Source organism: Pseudophryne corroboree, chromosome 12, assembly GCF_028390025.1.
Source record: "Pseudophryne corroboree isolate aPseCor3 chromosome 12, aPseCor3.hap2, whole genome shotgun sequence".
Taxonomy (NCBI): domain Eukaryota; kingdom Metazoa; phylum Chordata; class Amphibia; order Anura; family Myobatrachidae; genus Pseudophryne; species Pseudophryne corroboree.
Window position 1 is genome coordinate 157,968,040 of NC_086455.1, and position 18,086 is coordinate 157,986,125.

General features: G+C 51.2%; 1 protein-coding gene across 4 annotated transcripts in view; it reads right to left on the bottom strand.

Annotated features, from left to right (window-relative positions):
- CEP128 (centrosomal protein 128) overlaps positions 1–18,086 on the bottom strand; it is a 240,531-nt gene that overhangs the window by 157,448 nt on the left and 64,997 nt on the right. For all 4 annotated transcript variants that reach the window (XM_063948221.1, XM_063948219.1, XM_063948220.1 and 1 more), the window contains 5 exons: positions 14,953–15,386; positions 14,672–14,836; positions 8,130–8,306; positions 7,959–8,018; positions 5,778–5,949 (listed from right to left, as the gene is read on the bottom strand). In XM_063948221.1, the coding sequence (XP_063804291.1) occupies positions 5,778–5,949; positions 7,959–8,018; positions 8,130–8,306; positions 14,672–14,836; positions 14,953–15,386 (1,008 nt within the window). The remainder of the gene's footprint in view (positions 1–5,777; positions 5,950–7,958; positions 8,019–8,129; positions 8,307–14,671; positions 14,837–14,952; positions 15,387–18,086) is intronic.

Genomic DNA, 18,086 nt, shown 5'->3' on the forward strand with positions numbered 1-18,086 from the left:
AACTGAGGCTTGGAGGAGGGTCATAGGGGGAGGAGCCAGTGCACACCACCTGATCCTAAAGCTTTACTTTTTGTGCCCTGTCTCCTGCGGAGCCGCTATTCCCCCTGGTCCTTTCAGGAACCCCAGCATCCACTAGGACGATAGAGAAAATAATTTATTCCATTTTGGAATAAGGCTGTAACATAACAAAATGTGGAAAAAGTGAAGCGCTGTGAATACTTTCCGCTGTGACCTACTGTCCAAGGACTTACTGGTTCTGAGACGCATCCTGCTGCGGCCGCATTAGCGAGTTACATCTGTGACTTTATGCTGATGCTAGTAACAGCCCTGGTATAAGTACATGCATCTGTATCTGCAAGGATTGGTGTGTCTTTAGACTAAACGGTTGGTTGTACCTTTGTAAGCTGCACCAGCGCTTACCATTACCATAGGCGCTGGTGCAGCTTACAAAGGTACAACCAACCGTTTAGTCCAAAGACACACCAATCCTTGCAGATACAGATGCACGTACTTACACCAGGGCTGTTACTAGCATCAGCATAAAGTCACAGATGTAACTCGCTAATGCGGCCGCAGCAGGATGCGTCTCAGAACCAGTAAGTCCTTGGACAGTAGGTCGGTGTTTATAGGAGTAAAAGCAGAAATTGCCCAATGTCTGCAAAGAGTATTTCTGTATCCAAGGAGGTTACTGCTCAGAATTAGGACTCATCACCGCAAGTGATGCAAGATAGGGAAGCACCATCCTCACTAGCTGATTCCAGAAAGGGGAAGGGACAGACGTATGTCGTACACATAGGTGCACAACGTAACACGCCGGTTCACTCCAGTTAAAACAGTATTATGAGACTTACTTGAAAGGTTAGTGGGGGTATTCAATTAGACCCAAAAATGTTTTGGGGCCCAAAAACAGGGGTAATGTTAATTTTTTGTAAAGAAATTTTTTTTTTGGGGGGGGGGGGGGGGCTATTCAATTAGCCCCCATTTTTTCCATCCAAGAAATTTTCACTTTTCGTGCAAAAATACACAGGATCCGTGAAAAGTTGCAAACCACTATGTGTTTTGATGCCCGCAATCAGGAAAAAAAAAGGCCTGCTTCTGACAAATTTGGTTTTGCCTGCCATAAAATCCCCGATAAGCGTCGTCATCGGGGCTAACTGGATCCCCCCAAGCGGCTAAATTAGCTGCAGTACAATTACTGCGGATAACTAAATACTGTGTGCTTAGGCTGGGTACACACGCCGACTGATGACTGATTCTGGTAAGCATATATACACATACCTTTCGGCCGCTCAGTATATGTGGCCATACATAACAGGACGGGCATTTAAATTTACGATACTCCAGCAGGTACAGTGTGTCCCTGGGTGGTGGTACTCCAGCAGGTACAGTGCGTCCCTGGGTGGTGGCACTCCAGCAGGTACAGTGCGTCCCGGGGGTGGTACTCCAGCAGGTACAGTGCGTACCTGGGGGGTGGTACTCCAGCAGGTACAGTGCGTCCCGGGGTGGTACTCCAGCAGGTACAGTGCGTCCCGGGGTGGTACTCCAGCAGGTACAGTGCATCCCGGGGTGGTACTCCAGCAGGTACAGTGCGTCCCGGGGGTGGTACTCCAGCAGGTACAGTGCGTCCCTGGGTGGTACTCCAGCAGGTACAGTGCGTCCCGGGGGTGGTACTCCAGCAGGTACAGTGCGTCCCGGGGGTGGTACTCCAGCAGGTACAGTGCGTCCCGGGGGTGGTACTCCAGCAGGTACAGTGCGTCCCGGGGGTGGTACTCCAGCAGGTACAGTGCGTCCCGGGGGTGGTACTCCAGCAGGTACAGTGCGTCCCGGGGGTGGTACTCCAGCAGATACAGTGCGTCCCGGGGTGGTACTCCAGCAGGTACAGTGCGTCCCGGGGGTGGTACTCCAGCAGGTACAGTGCGTCCCGGGGGTGGTACTCCAGCAGGTACAGTGCGTCCCGGGGTGGTACTCCAGCAGGTACAGTGCGTCCCGGGGTGGTGGTACTCCAGCAGGTACAGTGCGTCCCTGGGTGGTGGTACTCCAGCAGGTACAGTGCGTACCTGGGTGGTGGTACTCCAGCAGGTACAGTGCGTCCCGGGGTGGTACTCCAGCAGGTACAGTGCGTCCCGGGGTGGTACTCTGTCCCGGGGTGGTACTCCAGCAGGTACAGTGCGTCCCGGGGTGGTACTCCAGCAGGTACAGTGCGTCCCGGGGGTGGTACTCCAGCAGGTACAGTGCGTCCCGGGGGTGGTACTCCAGCAGGTACAGTGCGTCCCGGGGTGGTAGTCCAGCAGGTACAGTGCGTCCCGGGGGTGGTACTCCAGCAGATACAGTGCGTCCCGGGGTGGTACTCCAGCAGGTACAGTGCGTCCCGGGGGTGGTACTCCAGCAGGTACAGTGCATCCCGGGGGTGGTACTATAGCAGGTACAGTGCGTCCCGGGGGTGGTACTCCAGCAGGTACAGTGCGTCCCGGGGTGGTACTCCAGCAGGTACAGTGCGTCCCGGGGTGGTACTCCAGCAGGTACAGTGCGTCCCGGGGTGGTACTCCAGCAGGTACAATGCGTCCCGGGGTGGTACTCCAGCAGGTACAATGCGTCCCGGGGGTGGTACTCCAGCAGGTACAGTGCGTCCCTGGGTGGTACTCCAGCAGGTACAGTGCGTCCCGGGGTGGTACTCCAGCAGGTACAGTGCGTCCCGGGGGTGGTACTCCAGCAGGTACAGTGCGTCCCGGGGGTGGTACTCCAGCAGGTACAGTGCGTCCCGGGGTGGTAGTCCAGCAGGTACAGTGCGTCCCGGGGGTGGTACTCCAGCAGATACAGTGCGTCCCGGGGTGGTACTCCAGCAGGTACAGTGCGTCCCGGGGTGGTACTCCAGCAGGTACAGTGCGTCCCGGGGTGGTACTCCAGCAGATACAGTGCGTCCCGGGGTGGTACTCCAGCAGGTACAATGCGTCCCGGGGTGGTACTCCAGCAGGTACAATGCGTCCCGGGGGTGGTACTCCAGCAGGTACAGTGCGTCCCGGGGGTGGTACTCCAGCAGATACAGTGCGTCCCGGGGGTGGTACTCCAGCAGATACAGTGCGTCCCGGGGTGGTACTCCAGCAGGTACAGTGCGTCCCGGGGGTGGTACTCCAGCAGGTACAGTGCGTCCCGGGGGTGGTACTCCAGCAGGTACAGTGCGTCCCGGGGGTGGTACTCCAGCAGGTACAGTGCGTCCCGGGGTGGTACTCCAGCAGGTACAGTGCGTCCCGGGTGGTACTCCAGCAGATACAGTGTGTCCCGGGGTGGTACTCCAGCAGGTACAATGCGTCCCGGGGTGGTACTCCAGCAGGTACAATGCGTCCCGGGGGTGGTACTCCAGTAGTGCGTTCTTTTACATGTATTTAAATATAAAATTCTGTGAGGCTGTTATAGCCAAATCTTGTAATAAAATAGTTGCTTCAGGGCATCTTGGGTTAATGACACAACCAATACTGCTGGGGATTTGGCAAATGGTTGTGACCTGGATATTGTGGATCAATTTATCTTTTATCAGACCATGCGTTTCACTAAACTAAAAATGCAGCCCTAGGTCGTTAACATGGATAATGTGATAAATTAGCAGCAGAGACAATCATCAATGCACACAAAACATTAGTCTGAAGTATTGAGCAGATGAAATAAAGGAAGTTGATGCTGGAATGTCAGGAGGCTTATACCGTCATAGCCAGGGCAGGCAGGATCGGGCTAGTGGTCTGCGCGAGTGGGCATATTACATCAGCGCGTGGCACAACTCACAGTTACTTCCCTGCGCCTGAAAACCACAACTTCAGTCTGTCACTAGTGGCCCTAGTGCTACACCTAGAAACGCACTCCCCCTACACCTGGAAACGCACTCCCCCTACACCTGGAAACGCACTCCCCCAATCGCTGTTTTACGGAACAGAAAGACTACTGACAGCACTTAGATTGCAAGTTCATGTGAAACTTAGTATACAGAGTAACCCCGACACCCATGACGTCAGAGTGCCGGCTGCTTGTCACAGATAAATCAGAACAAGTTGCTGTTTTTTTAGATGTAGACGTCTTACCCAATAGGAGATAATGAGGAGATATCACCACCATATAAGGTGCCACCTGTGTCAGTAAGCTGAGAGCACTGAGACATGTACAGTACTGACATCCCTCAAATAATGAAGACCCGCGAACATCAAAAACCGCACATAACCATTCACCACTGCAGATTCCAGCCACTGTGCTTTCTCCTACGGGTTCACTACGATATGCCGGCGGCCGGGCTCCCGGCGACCAGCATACCGGCGCCGGGAGCCCGACCGTCGGCTTACCGACAGTGTGGCGAGCGCAAATGAGCCCCTTGCGGGCTCACTGCGCTCGCCACGCTACGGGCACGGTGGCGCGCTACACTATTTTATTCTCCCTCCAGGGGGGTCGTGGACCCCCACGAGGAAGAATAAGTGTCGGTATGCCGGCTGTCGGGCTCCCGGCGCCGGTATGTTGGTCGCCGGGAGTCCGACAGCCGGCATACTGAAGACCACCCTTCTCCTACACATATACAAGTGGCTGAGCCCAGGCGCTCCATTTGGCATGCTGCAGGAGGAGAGACACAGCAGCAGGTCTGTAAGACAAAGCACACAAGGCAGAAGGACCCTACTATGAAAGGCCTCTGCAACTGGCTAATAACAATACATGGACTGTGGCACAGCCCATCCTCACCTGTAAATGACTCTCCCTTCTGAACTATTACTGTGACGTACTGATCTGCATGCAATGAATGCATTTTACTGCCACAAAGGGGCACATTCAATGAAGCACTGAAGTCACCGGAACAACTTTGTAAGTTACCTGTTAATAAGCAGATTCTGCTCTTGCCTCTTGTGCTAGCAGTATCAGCCTACCATAACCAGATAAACACACAATGCAAGGTGACAGCTGCTCCCGTGGAAATAAATCAGCCCCGGATAGGCTGCATTCCGAGTGATGTCACTGGCTCCTAGTGACTGAATAGGCTGCACTCCCAGGGATGTCACTGGTTCCTAGTGAGTAGATAGGTTGCATTCTCAGTGATGTCACTGGTTCCTAGTGAGTGGATAGGCTGAATTCTCAGTGATGTCACTGGCTCATAGTGAGTGGATAGGCTGCATTCTCATTGATGTCACTGACTCATAGTGAGTAGATAGGTTGCATTCTCAGTGATGTCACTGGCTCCTAATGACCCATGTGACCTGCAGTAGCACTGGCATTTAAACTTGTGTTTTTAAAAGCAAAACTCCAGTAGGTGCCATCTTGGCAGAGATTTTATTATTGCTACCACAAAGGCCTGAAGCAGATTATTTTCCTCTGTCACAATAAAAGTGCATATCCTCAACAGTTGCTCTTAATAGCAGATAACTGGGATCTGGTTCTAATTAAAACTGTTTACCATAAGTGTAAAATGGAAAAGTATTTACGATTTTCTTGAAAGCGATGCAAAAAAAAAAAAAAAAAAAAAATGAATTAAGCAAATTAATTTTATTTCTGCTCACTAAGCAATACGTCTTGTATCAGCGGCCAGAGGGAACACATGTTTCACACAGATCACACAACAAAACAATCTGCTGATGCAGGAGAATTCATCTCTGCAACATTACAGGAGAGCTCCCAGTATCACTACGAGGGGCGCTGCTAGACAAACCGTGACCGTCCCACAGAGGGCGATGTTACTCTGACATATTATATATGACCTTGTCTCATCCCCAGGTCAAACGTGAGGCCCCCCTGCCAGACAGATGCGGATCACCTACCTTTTCTCTCCCTGTGGCCATCCTCTACCTGCTGCTCGAGTTTTGTGATCTGCTGACACAGAGCCTCCGACTTCACCTTCTGCTCCTTCATCTGCTCCCGGCTCTGCTGGTGCTGATTACGGAGCTTCCTCTCCCGCTCCTTCACCTCGTCACACAACCAGTGCAGCTTTGTCTGAGGGAAAACTCTGAATGAGACCACCAGTAATGCAGACAATGGCCAAAGAGGTCACATAAAAGTCTCCTCTTCACATGAACACTAGATACTGGCACCTCTACGTTACATGGACACAAATTCCATTCACAGGCATCATGGTGGAAGGTGTCCACATAGTCCCATTAATATATAGGGAAGGGGGGGCTATCTAATCTCCATATACCATTGTAACACAGGCTGCCAAGTCACTGACTACCATCCTAGGTGAGGATTACCCCACAATCTGCCATGTCCGTCCAGCTCCTCGGCTGGCGACCATCCTGAGAGTCACATCAATCATTGGAGACACAGGGCCCCAGGTAATATCACTACGTTATTGACAGATGTAAGCAACCTCTGTTGCAGAGACCATTCAATTTTCCCTTGAATTGCAAAGTGCTGATTCTGTTATAAGTCTCTGGCAGGTAACAATGTTCCAGCGCACTACAATAGGGAAATTGCTGACACAGTACAGAGAGACCCTGTACTCTTGGTAACTAGCCAACTGGCTGCAAGGGGTGCAATTACTTCTAACATCTAGGTGCGGAGGCCAAGCAAATAGTATAAGTCCCCTTACTGTATGTCTGGTGTGTGTATTAGGAGGAGGGGAGAGGTCAGTGTGTCCTGATGTCTGTGTATTAGGAGGAGGGGAGAGGTCAGTGTGTGCGAAAGTCTGTGTATTAGGTGGAGGGGAGAGGGCAGTGTGTTCTGATGTCTGTATATTAGGAGGAGGGGAGAGGTCAGTGTGTGCGAAAGTCTGTGTATTAGGTGGAGGGGAGAGGGCAGTGTGTTCTGATGTCTGTGTATTAGGAGGAGGGGAGAGGTCAGTGTGTGCGAAAGTCTGTGTATTAGGAGGAGGGGAGAGGTCAGTGTCCTGATGTCTGTGTATTAGGAGGAGGGGAGAGGTCAGTGTGTCCTGATGTCTGTGTATTAGGAGGAGGGGAGAGGTCAGGGGAGAGGTCAGTGTCCTGATGTCTGTGTATTAGGAGGAGAGGAGAGGTCAGTGTGTCCTGATGTCTGTGTATTAGGAGGAGGGGAGAGGTCAGTGTCCTGATGTCTGTGTATTAGGTGGAGAGGAGAGGTCAGTGTCCTGATTTCTGTGTATTAGGAGGAGGGGAGAGTTCAGTGTGTCCTGATGTCTGTGTATTAGGAGGAGGGGAGAGGTCAGTGTGTCCCCTGATGTCTGTGTATTAGGAAGAGGGGAGAGGTCAGTGTCCTGATGTCTGTGTATTAGGAAGAGGGGAGAGGTCAGTGTGTCCTGATGTCTGTGTATTAGGAGGAGGGGAGAGGTCAGTGTGTCCCCTGATGTCTGTGTATTAGGAAGAGGGGAGAGGTCAGTGTCCTGATGTCTGTGTATTAGGAGGAGGGGAGAGGTCAGTGTGTCCTGATGTCTGTGTATTAGGAGGAGGGGAGAGGTCAGTGTCCTGATGTCTGTGTATTAGGAAGAGGGGAGAGGTCAGTGTGTCCTGATGTCTGTGTATTAGGAGGAGAGGAGAGGTCAGTGTGTCCTGATGTCTGTGTATTAGGAGGAGGAGAGAGGTCAGTGTCCCCTGATGTCTGTGTATTAGGAGGAGGGGAGAGGTCAGTGTGTCCTGATGTCTGTGTATTAGGAGGAGGGGAGAGGTTGGAGTGCCCCGATGTCTGTGTATTAGGAGGAGGAGAGGGAGATCTGTGAGTATGAGGGGAGAGGGCAGAGTCCTCGGTGGCTGTGTATTAGGAGATGGGAGAAGGGGTAGGACACAGTGTAAGCTGGGTGCGTGTGTACGGCACTATGTAACATTGTACAGGGTGTACTGCATATAATAATGACAGGTAACAAGATGCACATATAGGAGAATGAGGAAAGGGAAGGGGGGGGGATGTTTGTGCGAGTCTGTGCAGCTGCTGCTATATGTGTGGCCAGCACAGCTGCTGGATTCGGACAGATCTCCTAGTGGGACATTTCCCTATCACACCCTGGGGCCCAGAGAAACATCCCAGCATCTCACCTTAGTCTCAGCCAGCCAGTAGTGAGGGTCATTCCTCAGGTGGGTCACTGTGGATACAGCCTTCAGTAGATGACAGAGAACAGCTTCAGTACAAAGAATCATTTTACATTCCTAACAATAACCAGTTATGAGAATGATCTCAGGCTGGGGAGATTTAATATTGGGAATTACTTTGAATTTCTCCATGGAGTTTCTGGATAGCAGCTGACAGGCAGAGTTAATCTCACTCTCTATGGCACTTAGGATGGTTTCCTGCTCCGTCTCCAGAGAACTCAGCTTCTCTTTCAGGATTTGATTGGCATCTTCCAGTTTCTTCATGCTCTGCCCCAAGGAGTTCAGCTGCTGGTCCTGTGACAGAAGACCTCAACTATCAGGATTATAAGGCAGCATACAGTATGACGGGGCAGCACACAGCAGCATACAGTATGACGGGCCAGCACACAGTATGACGGGGCAGCACACAGCAGCATACAGTATGACGGGCCAGCACACAGTATGACGGGGCAGCACACAGCAGCATACAGTATGACGGGCCAGCACACAGTATGACGGGGCAGCACACAGCAGCATACAGTATGACGGGCCAGCACACAGTATGACGGGGCAGCACACAGCAGCATACAGTATGACGGGCCAGCACACAGTATGACGGGCCAGCACACAGCAGCATACAGTATGACGGGCCAGCACACAGTATGACGGGCCAGCACACAGCAGCATACAATATGACGGGCCAGCATACAGTATGACGGGCCAGCACAGCAGCATACAGTATGACGGGGCAGCATACAGTATGACGGGCCAGCACACAGTATGACGGGGCAGCACACAGTAGCATACAGTATGACGGGCCAGCACCCAGCAGCATACAGTATGACGGGCCAGCACACAGTATGACGGGGCAGCACACAGCAGCATACAGTATGACGGGGCAGCACACAGCAGCATACAGTATGACGGGCCAGCACACAGCATGACGGGGCAGCACACAGCAGCATACAGTATGACGGGCCAGCACACAGTATGACGGGGCAGCACACAGCAGCATACAGTATGACGGGCCAGCACACAGTATGACGGGGCAGCACACAGCAGCATACAGTATGACGGGCCAGCATACAGTATGACGGGCCAGCACAGCAGCATACAGTATGACGGGGCAGCATACAGTATGACGGGCCAGCACACAGTATGACGGGGCAGCACACAGTAGCATACAGTATGACGGGCCAGCACCCAGCAGCATACAGTATGACGGGCCAGCACACAGTATGACGGGGCAGCACACAGCAGCATACAGTATGACGGGGCAGCACACAGCAGCATACAGTATGACGGGCCAGCACACAGCATGACGGGGCAGCACACAGCAGCATACAGTATGACGGGCCAGCACACAGTATGACGGGGCAGCACACAGCAGCATACAGTATGACGGGCCAGCACACAGTATGACGGGGCAGCACACAGCAGCATACAGTATGACGGGCCAGCACACAGTATGACGGGCCAGCACACAGCAGCATACAGTATGACGGGCCAGCACACAGTATGACGGGCCAGCACACAGCAGCATACAATATGACGGGCCAGCATACAGTATGACGGGCCAGCACAGCAGCACACAGTATGACGGGGCAGCACACAGCAGCATACAGTATGACGGGCCAGCACACAGTATGACGGGGCAGCACACCCCTTTTCCAAGTGTCAGAATGCGCCCTGCCCGTTTGTGCCCGCCCTGCCGCCCTGCTGATTACTAAAGGACTGCCGCGCCGGGCCGCACTGAAACTCCTCTCTCCGCACTGCCACTCCTCTCGCATCGCTGTCAGCGCCGTCACTCCTCCCGCTACGCTGCCACTGCTCCCGCCATGCTGCCACGCCTCCCTGCTGCTGCCTCAGGCTTGTCGCGCTAATGCGCTCACAGCACTCGGGTCTCGGCAATACTGTAGGCTGCTGGTGAGATGAGGAGGGCTGGGTTTGCCTCTCCTGCCGAGGCAAACCCAGCCCTCCTCTGTGCACATGACCCAATAAAAGAGGATGCCGGGTAGGATCAGTGTGGCGGGCATTTTCTTCCAGCTCCGCGGTGTGTGACGGGGGACCAGCGCGATCACTCCTGCAGCATCAGCCCCCAGTAAGTTGAATTGACACACAAACATCATCTAAGACTAGTGCTGCCACACTAAGCTATTTATCCTACTGTATATGGGTCGCCTGGTGCCCCTTTAGTTTTAATCTGGCAGCATTCAACTAATCTTATAGTTTAATGAACTATATAAACCCTATTTTGACACTTCAGAAATAAACTGGCAGCACATGAATGTTATATAAACCAACCTGGGGCACCTTCGCTTCAATCTGACAGCACATTTAAAATACGATGTGCGCTAGTTTATTTCTGAAGTGTCTCAATCAGGTTTATATAGCAACACGTGCTGCCAATTTCACTCTGAAGTGTATCAATAGGGTTTATATAGCAATATGTGCTGCAGGTTTTTTTTAAGTGTCTCAATAGGGTTTATATAGCAACACGTGCTGGCAGTTTTTTTTCTGAAGTGTCTCAATAGGGTTTATATAGAAACATGTGCTGCCAGTTTAACTCTGAAGTGTCTCAATAGGATTTATATAGTTTAATAAACTATATAAACCCTATTGAGACACTTCAGAAATAAACTGGCAGCACATTAATGATATATAAACCATTCTGGGACACCTTCACTTCAATCTGACGGCACATTTAAACTTAAAATGTGCTGTCAGATTGAAGCGAAGGTGTCCCAGGATGGTTTATAAGCTACAATGTGCTGCAAGTTTAAGACACCTGCATACATATTACAGTATGTACACCATTTTGCCCTTCTAAATTAAAATGTGCCCTCCCGAATCAAAAATGTGCCCTCCCCGAATCAAAAATGTGCCCTCCCCGAATCAAAAATGTGCCCTCCCCAAGGTCAGCACCCTGCCCTAAAAAAATCCTAGAGTGAACACTACAGTAGCATACAGTATGACGGGCCAGCACCCAGCAGCATACAGTATGACGGGCCAGCACACAATATGACGGGGCAGCACACAGCAGCATACAGTATGACGGGGCAGCACAGTATGACAGGACAGGGCAGCACAGACGGTGTAATGGTTAGAATTACTGCCTCACAAGCACTGAGGTCATGGGTTCAATTCCCACCATGGCCCTATCTGTGTGGAGTTTGTATATTCTCCCCGTACTTGCGTGGGTTTCCTCCGGGTACTCAGGTTTCCTCCCAGTCCAAAAATATACTGGTAGGTTATTTGGCTCCGAACAAAATTAACCCTAGCGTGAATGTGTCTGTGTGTACATGTGGTAGGGAATATAAAGTGTAAGCTCCACTGGGGCAGGGACGGATGTGAATGGACAATTATTCTCTGTTAAGCGCTGCGGAATATGTGTGCGCTATATAAATAACTGTTCATGACAGGGCAGCACACAGCAGCATACAGTATGATGGGGCAGCATACAGTATGACAGGGCAGCACACAGCAGCATACAATATGACGAGGCAGCACACAGCAGCACACATGACAGAGCAGCACTCAGCAGCATACAGTATGACGGGGCAGCACACAGCAGCATACATATGACAGAGCAGCACACAGCAGCATACATATGACAGAGCAGCACACAGCAGCATACATATGAGAGCAGCACACAGCAGCATACATATGACAGAGCAGCACACGGCAGCATACATATGACAGAGCAGCACACAGTATGACGGGGCAGCACACAGCAGCATACATATGAAAGAGCAGCACACAGCAGCATACATATGACGGAGCAGCACACAGCAGCATACAGTATGACGGGGTAGCACACAGCAGCATACAGTATGACAGGGCCGCATACAGCAGCATATAGTACAACAGGGCAGCAGCATACAGTATGACGGGGCAGCATACAGTATGACAGGGCCGCATATAGTACAACAGGGCAGCAGCATACAGTATGACGGGGCAGCACCCAGCAGCATACAGTATGACAGGGCAGAACCAAGCAGCATACAGTATGACAGGGCAGCACCCAGCAGCATACAGTATGACAGAGCAGCACCCAGCAGCATACAGTATGACAAGGCAGCATACAGTATGATAAGGCAGCACACAGTATGACAGAGCAGCACACAGCAGCATACAGTATGATAAGGCAGCACACAGTATGACGGGGCAGCACACAGCAGCATACAGTATGACAGGGCAGCACACAGTATGACAGAGCAGCACACAGCAGCATACAGTATGACAGGGCAGCACACAGTATGACAGGGCAGCACACAGCAGAATACAGTATGACAGGGCAGCACACAGCAGAATACAGTATGACAGGGCAGCAAACAGCAGCATACAGTAGCACAGGGCAGAACCAAGCAGCATACAGTATGACGGGGCAGCACACAGCAGCATACAGTATGACAGGGATACAAACAACAGCATACAGTATGACAGAGCAGCACACAGCAGCATGCATATGACAGAGCAGCACACAGCAGCATACAGTTCAACAGGGCAGCACATAGCAGCATACAGTACAACAGAGCAGCAAACAGTACGACAGGGCAGCACAGCAGCAAACAGTACAACACAGCAGGACAGTACAGCGCACAGTAGCATACAGTACGACAGGGCATCATACAGCACAACAGAGCAGCACCAAGCATACAGTACGACAGGGCAACACAGAGCAGATTACAATGACCGGTCAGCACACAGCAGCATAAAGTAGGACAAGACAGCACACCGCAGCATACAGTATCACAGGGCAGCACACAGTATGACGGGGCAGCACACCGCAGCATACAGTATCACAGGGCAGCACACCGCAGCATACAGTATGACAGGACAGCACACAGCAGCATAAAGTATGACAGGACAGCACACCGCAGCATACAGTATGACAGGGCAGCACAGGGCAACATACAGTACGACAAGGCAGCATACAGTACGTCAGGCCAGCACACAGTATGACAAGGCAGCATACATTATCACTAAACAACAGAGAGGATTAGCATATAACAGTATATGGTATATTCTAGAATATTGCATTTCAGCTGCCTCTTCCTGCCCTAGCGCCAGCTCCTGGTACACATCTGCCACATAAGGTCACAGACTACCTCCCGCCGCACTCTCTGCCATCACTGATAAGGAAGCAGTCTGTGAGAGCGTCCTCTACCTGCCCTAGCGCCAACTCCTGGTACACATCTGCCACATAAGGTCACAGACTACCTCCCACCGCGCTCTCTGCCATCCCTGATAAGGAAGCAGTCTGTGAGAGCGTCCTCTCCCTGCCCTAGCGCCAGCTCCAGGTACACATCTGCCACATAAGGGATCACAGACTACCTCCCGCCGCACTCTCTGCCATCACTGATAAGGAAGCAGTCTGTGAGAGCGTCCTCTACCTGCCCTAGCGCCAACTCCTGGTACACATCTGCCACATAAGGTCACAGACTACCTCCCGCCGCACTCTCTGCCATCACTGATAAGGAAGCAGTCTGTGAGAGCATCCTCTCCCTGCCCTAGCGCCAGCTCCAGGTACACATCTGCCACATAAGGGATCACAGACTACCTCCCGCCGCGCTCTCTGCCATCACTGATAAGGAAGCAGTGTGTGAGAGCATCCTCTCCCTGCCCTAGCGCCAGCTCCAGGTACACATCTGCCACATAAGGGATCACAGACTACCTCCCGCCGCGCTCTCTGCCATCACTGATAAGGAAGCAGTGTGTGAGAGCATCCTCTCCCTGCCCTAGCGCCAGCTCCTGGTACACATCTGCCACTTAAGGGATCACACACTACCTCCCACCGCGCTCTCTGCCATCCCTGATAAGGAAGCAGTCTGTGATGTGGAGTTTCCCAGTATCTTCCAATATGGGAGGAACAGATCAAAGCAACAACTGGGCTCTTTCATGTGCAGCAATAAAAACACATCTGAGATTTGTCAGGACTATCTCTGCAGTACTTCATAGCTTCTCTCATATATGCTTCTATGTGACGTGTTATTTAGCACAAATGCACACGTGTGCGCGCCTGTGGACATGAGGCTGATTATAATCTTCACATGCAGACAACAAATCGTGAAACCTTCCTTCATTGTGAAGGTAGCTGTAGCCATTCGGTCTCCTCGCATTGTCCTGCGCTCCCCGGAAAGTTATGGGATTAAATAATGCTGAAGCGCCTCCAAGTGGCCAATGCAAAAACTACACATACTCTGTACAGCGGCTGAGTGTAACACTTTATGGGTAATGCGATTATATGAATAATATGTTGTTATCAGCCAATCTGGCGCATGTCATAGATAATAACTTCTGGCGATACGTCAAGGCCAAATCTGTGGCAGGGATGAAAGGGTCTCTTAACAAAACCGTATGTCTACTGTATTATTATTAATGCTGTTCCTTCTGTACCCCAATGTCTTCTTAAGAAGGACTTATTTGTGCTTTGTAATGTGGACATGGGGAGAAAATGATCAGCATTATTCACCCCTGGCACTTCATTACATTACCGGATTGCACGGTATAAGTTAGCGGAAAAGCAGCAACATGGCAGAATAATTTGCAGATGGGGTGCTACTCTCTACGCGCCCAAACTAGTTTCTCCTTTTTTGCCATATCTAAACCCAGAGCGTGCAGGAATAACGTATTAGATCACCTGTGACAGCAGACTCACTGATGATCTAGGTTCTCACCTTCTCATCTGCATTCTGTACAGCCAACTGGTACTTGCACCTCAAGGTAGCGCTCTCCTCTCTTCCGTGCAATACTTCTTCTGAGAGCTTATCACATTCTATCTTCATTTTCTCCACTCGCTGGCGTTCAGATTTCACAAGGGATTTGTTGTCAATTAACTCCGCCTGGAACATACAATATTCACTCAATACTGTTGGCCATCAGGCCTGAAGACCAGTAGATATACAAGGTGCATCTATGCGTATGCAGGGTAAATCTAGGTATCACTCATAAAGGTCACCTTCAGGGTGCGAATGTAGCCCTCTAGCTCCTCCCTCTCCTGTCTGAAGTGCGTCAGCATCTCCTGGATGTTGCGCTCATGTTTACTTTTGGCAGTCTGTGCAGCGGAGCGCAGGTCTGTCAGCTCCCGCTGGTGGACCTCCCTCTCCATCTTCAACTGCCTCCCAGCCGAATTCAGCTCTTCCCGGGCAAACTCTGCCTGTTTCTGGGCCTCGCACAGGTTCTTCCGCAGCTCTTTGCCACTCTTCTCCTCCTGCGCCAACTTGCTGTTCAGCTCGGCCCTCTCTGCACTCAGATCCCTGACGGATTCCTGCAGTTCCAGAAGTCTCTCATTACACTTCTCCTGTGCCCGGCCGGAGGACAGTAGTTCTTCCTGTAGCCTCTCCCGGTCCTCCTGCAGCTGCTGTTGTAGCCCAACCTGTCTCTGCAGCTCCCCTACAATTTAGCCAAAACACAAAAATATCCATGAACACATCCATCGACCACCAACATTAATTTCCCAACTACAAATATCTCTGCGTGGATCCATGTTATTATATATGTAGAACAGAAAATAGGATTTTAATTACCTACCGGTAAATCCTTTTCTCGTAGTCCGTAGGGGATACTGGGAATCCATTTAGTACCATGGGGTATATATACGGGTCCACTAGGAGCCATGGGCACTTTAAGAAATTGATAGTGTGCGCTGGCTCCTCCCTCTATGCCCCTCCAACCAGACTCAGTCTAGGAAACTGTGCCCGAGGAGACGGACATACTTTGAGAGAAGGATAGATAAGGAAAAAGTGGTGAGATTACGAACCAGCACAACCATAACAAGAGGAAAGCCATGCTAACCAAACTTAAAAAAGGAACAGCAACAGCTGAACCAAACAACACTGGGCGCCCAGTATCCCGTACGGACGACGAGAAAAGGATTTACTGGTAGGTAATTAAAATCCTATTTTCTCTTACGTCCTAGGGGATACTGGGAATCCACTTAGTACCATGGGGAAGTACCAAAGATCACAAACCGGGTGGGAGAGTGCTGAGGTTCCTGCAGAACTGATTCACCAAACTGAAGGTCCTCAGAGGCCAAAGTATCGAACTTGTAAAACTTTGCAAACGTGTTCGAACCTGACCAAGTAGCTTCTCGGCATACCTGTAAAGCCGACACCCCCCTGGCAGCCGCCCAAGAAGAACCCACCGACCTAGTAGAGTGGGCCTGTACAGATTTTGGAACCGGCAAGCCTGCCGTGGAATAAGCATGCTGGATAGTGAGCCTGATCTAGCGTGCAATTGACTGCTTTGAAGCAGGACATCCAATTTTATTGGGATCATATAGAACGAACAGCGAGTCCGATTTCCTGTGACGAGCTGTTCTCTTTACATACACCTTCAAAGCCCTCACAACATCCAAAGACTCTGAAGTAGCAGAGGTGTCCTTAACAACCGAAACAATAGGTTGGTTGATGTGAAATGCGGACACCACCTTAGGAAGAAATTGCGGACGAGTTCTGAGTTCAGCTCTGTCCTCATGGAAAATCAGGTAGGGGCTCTTGTGAGAAAAAGACCCTAGCTCCGACACACGTCTTGCTGAAGCCAAGGCCAACAGCGAGACGGTCTTCCACGTAAGGTACTTTGCGTCAACCTCCTGTAACGGTTCAAACCAGTCCGATTGGAGGAACTGCAGCACCAAATTGAGATCCCAAGGTGCTGTAGGAGGCACCAAGGGAGATAGAACACCTTTCAAGAACGTCTGGACCTCAGGGAGAGAAGCCAATTGTTTCTGAAAGAAAACAGACAAGGCCGAAATCTGTACTTTTTATGGAGCCTAGACCTAGGCCCACATCCACTCCCGACTGCAGAAAAAGTAGGAAATGTCCCAGATGAAATTCCACCGCAGAATATTGTCTTCTCAGACATATTTCTTCCAAATACGGTGGTAATGTTTAGACGTTACCCCCTTCCTGGCTTGGATCATGGTCGGGATGACCATGTCAGGAATTCCTCTCCTGGCTAGAATTAGCCGTTCAACTTCCATGCCGTTAAACGTAACCGCGGTAAGTCTTGATAGACGAACGGGCCCTGTTGCAGAAGATCCTCGCGAAGAGGTAGAGGCCACGGATCTTCGAGCAGCATCTCGAGAAGATCCGCGTACCAGGCCCTACGTGGCCAGTCTGGAGCAATGAGGATTGCTTGAACTTTTACCCTTTTTATTCTTTTTAGAATTCTTGGGCTCAGAGGAAGTGGAGGAAACACGTACACCAGCTGGTAAATCCACGGAGTTGTCAGAGCGTCTACCGCCACTGCTTGTGGGTCCCTCGACCTGGAACAATACCGCTTGAGCTTCTTGTTGAGTCGAGAGGCCATCATGTCGATTTGTGGATATTCCCACCGATGTGTTAACCACCGGAACACCTCAGGGTGAAGGCCCCACTCCCCCGGGTGCAGGTTGTGTCTGCTGAGGAAGTCCGCTTCCCAGTTGTCTACACCCCGGAATGAAAACCGTTGACAACGACACAGCGTGTTTGTCTGCCCAGAGGAGAATTATTGACACCTCTGACATTGCGGCTCTGTTTTTCGCTCCGCCCTGTCGGTTTATGTACGTCACTGCCGTCACATTGTCCGACTGGACCTGAATGGCCTGATTCCGAAGAAGTGATAAGGCCTGCAGAAGGACGTTGTATATAGCCCTGAGTTCCAGGATGTTTATTGGAAGGACGACTTCCTGACTTGACCATCTTCCCTGAAACTGCACCCCCTGGGTGACTGCGCCCCAACCTCTGAGGCTTGCGTCTGTGGTTAGCAGAATCCAATTCTGAATCCCGAACCTCCGACCCTCGACTAGGTGAAAAGTCTGTAGCCACCACGGGAGGGAGATCCTGGCTGTTGGCAACAGATGGATCCTCTGGTGCATGTGAAGATGCGATCCGGACCATTTGTCCAACAGATCTAGCTGGTAGGGCCTCGCATGAAACCTTCCGTACTGAAGCGCCTCGTAAGAGTCCGGTATATGCTGTAGGAACAAGATAACCTCCTCCTGAGGCAAGGTGTCTAACCCTTCAATCAGGTTACCCGACCATTTGGCAACGGCTCTTGTAATCCACCCATATGCTATAGTGGGTCTCTGTGCCACCCCAGCAGCTGTATACA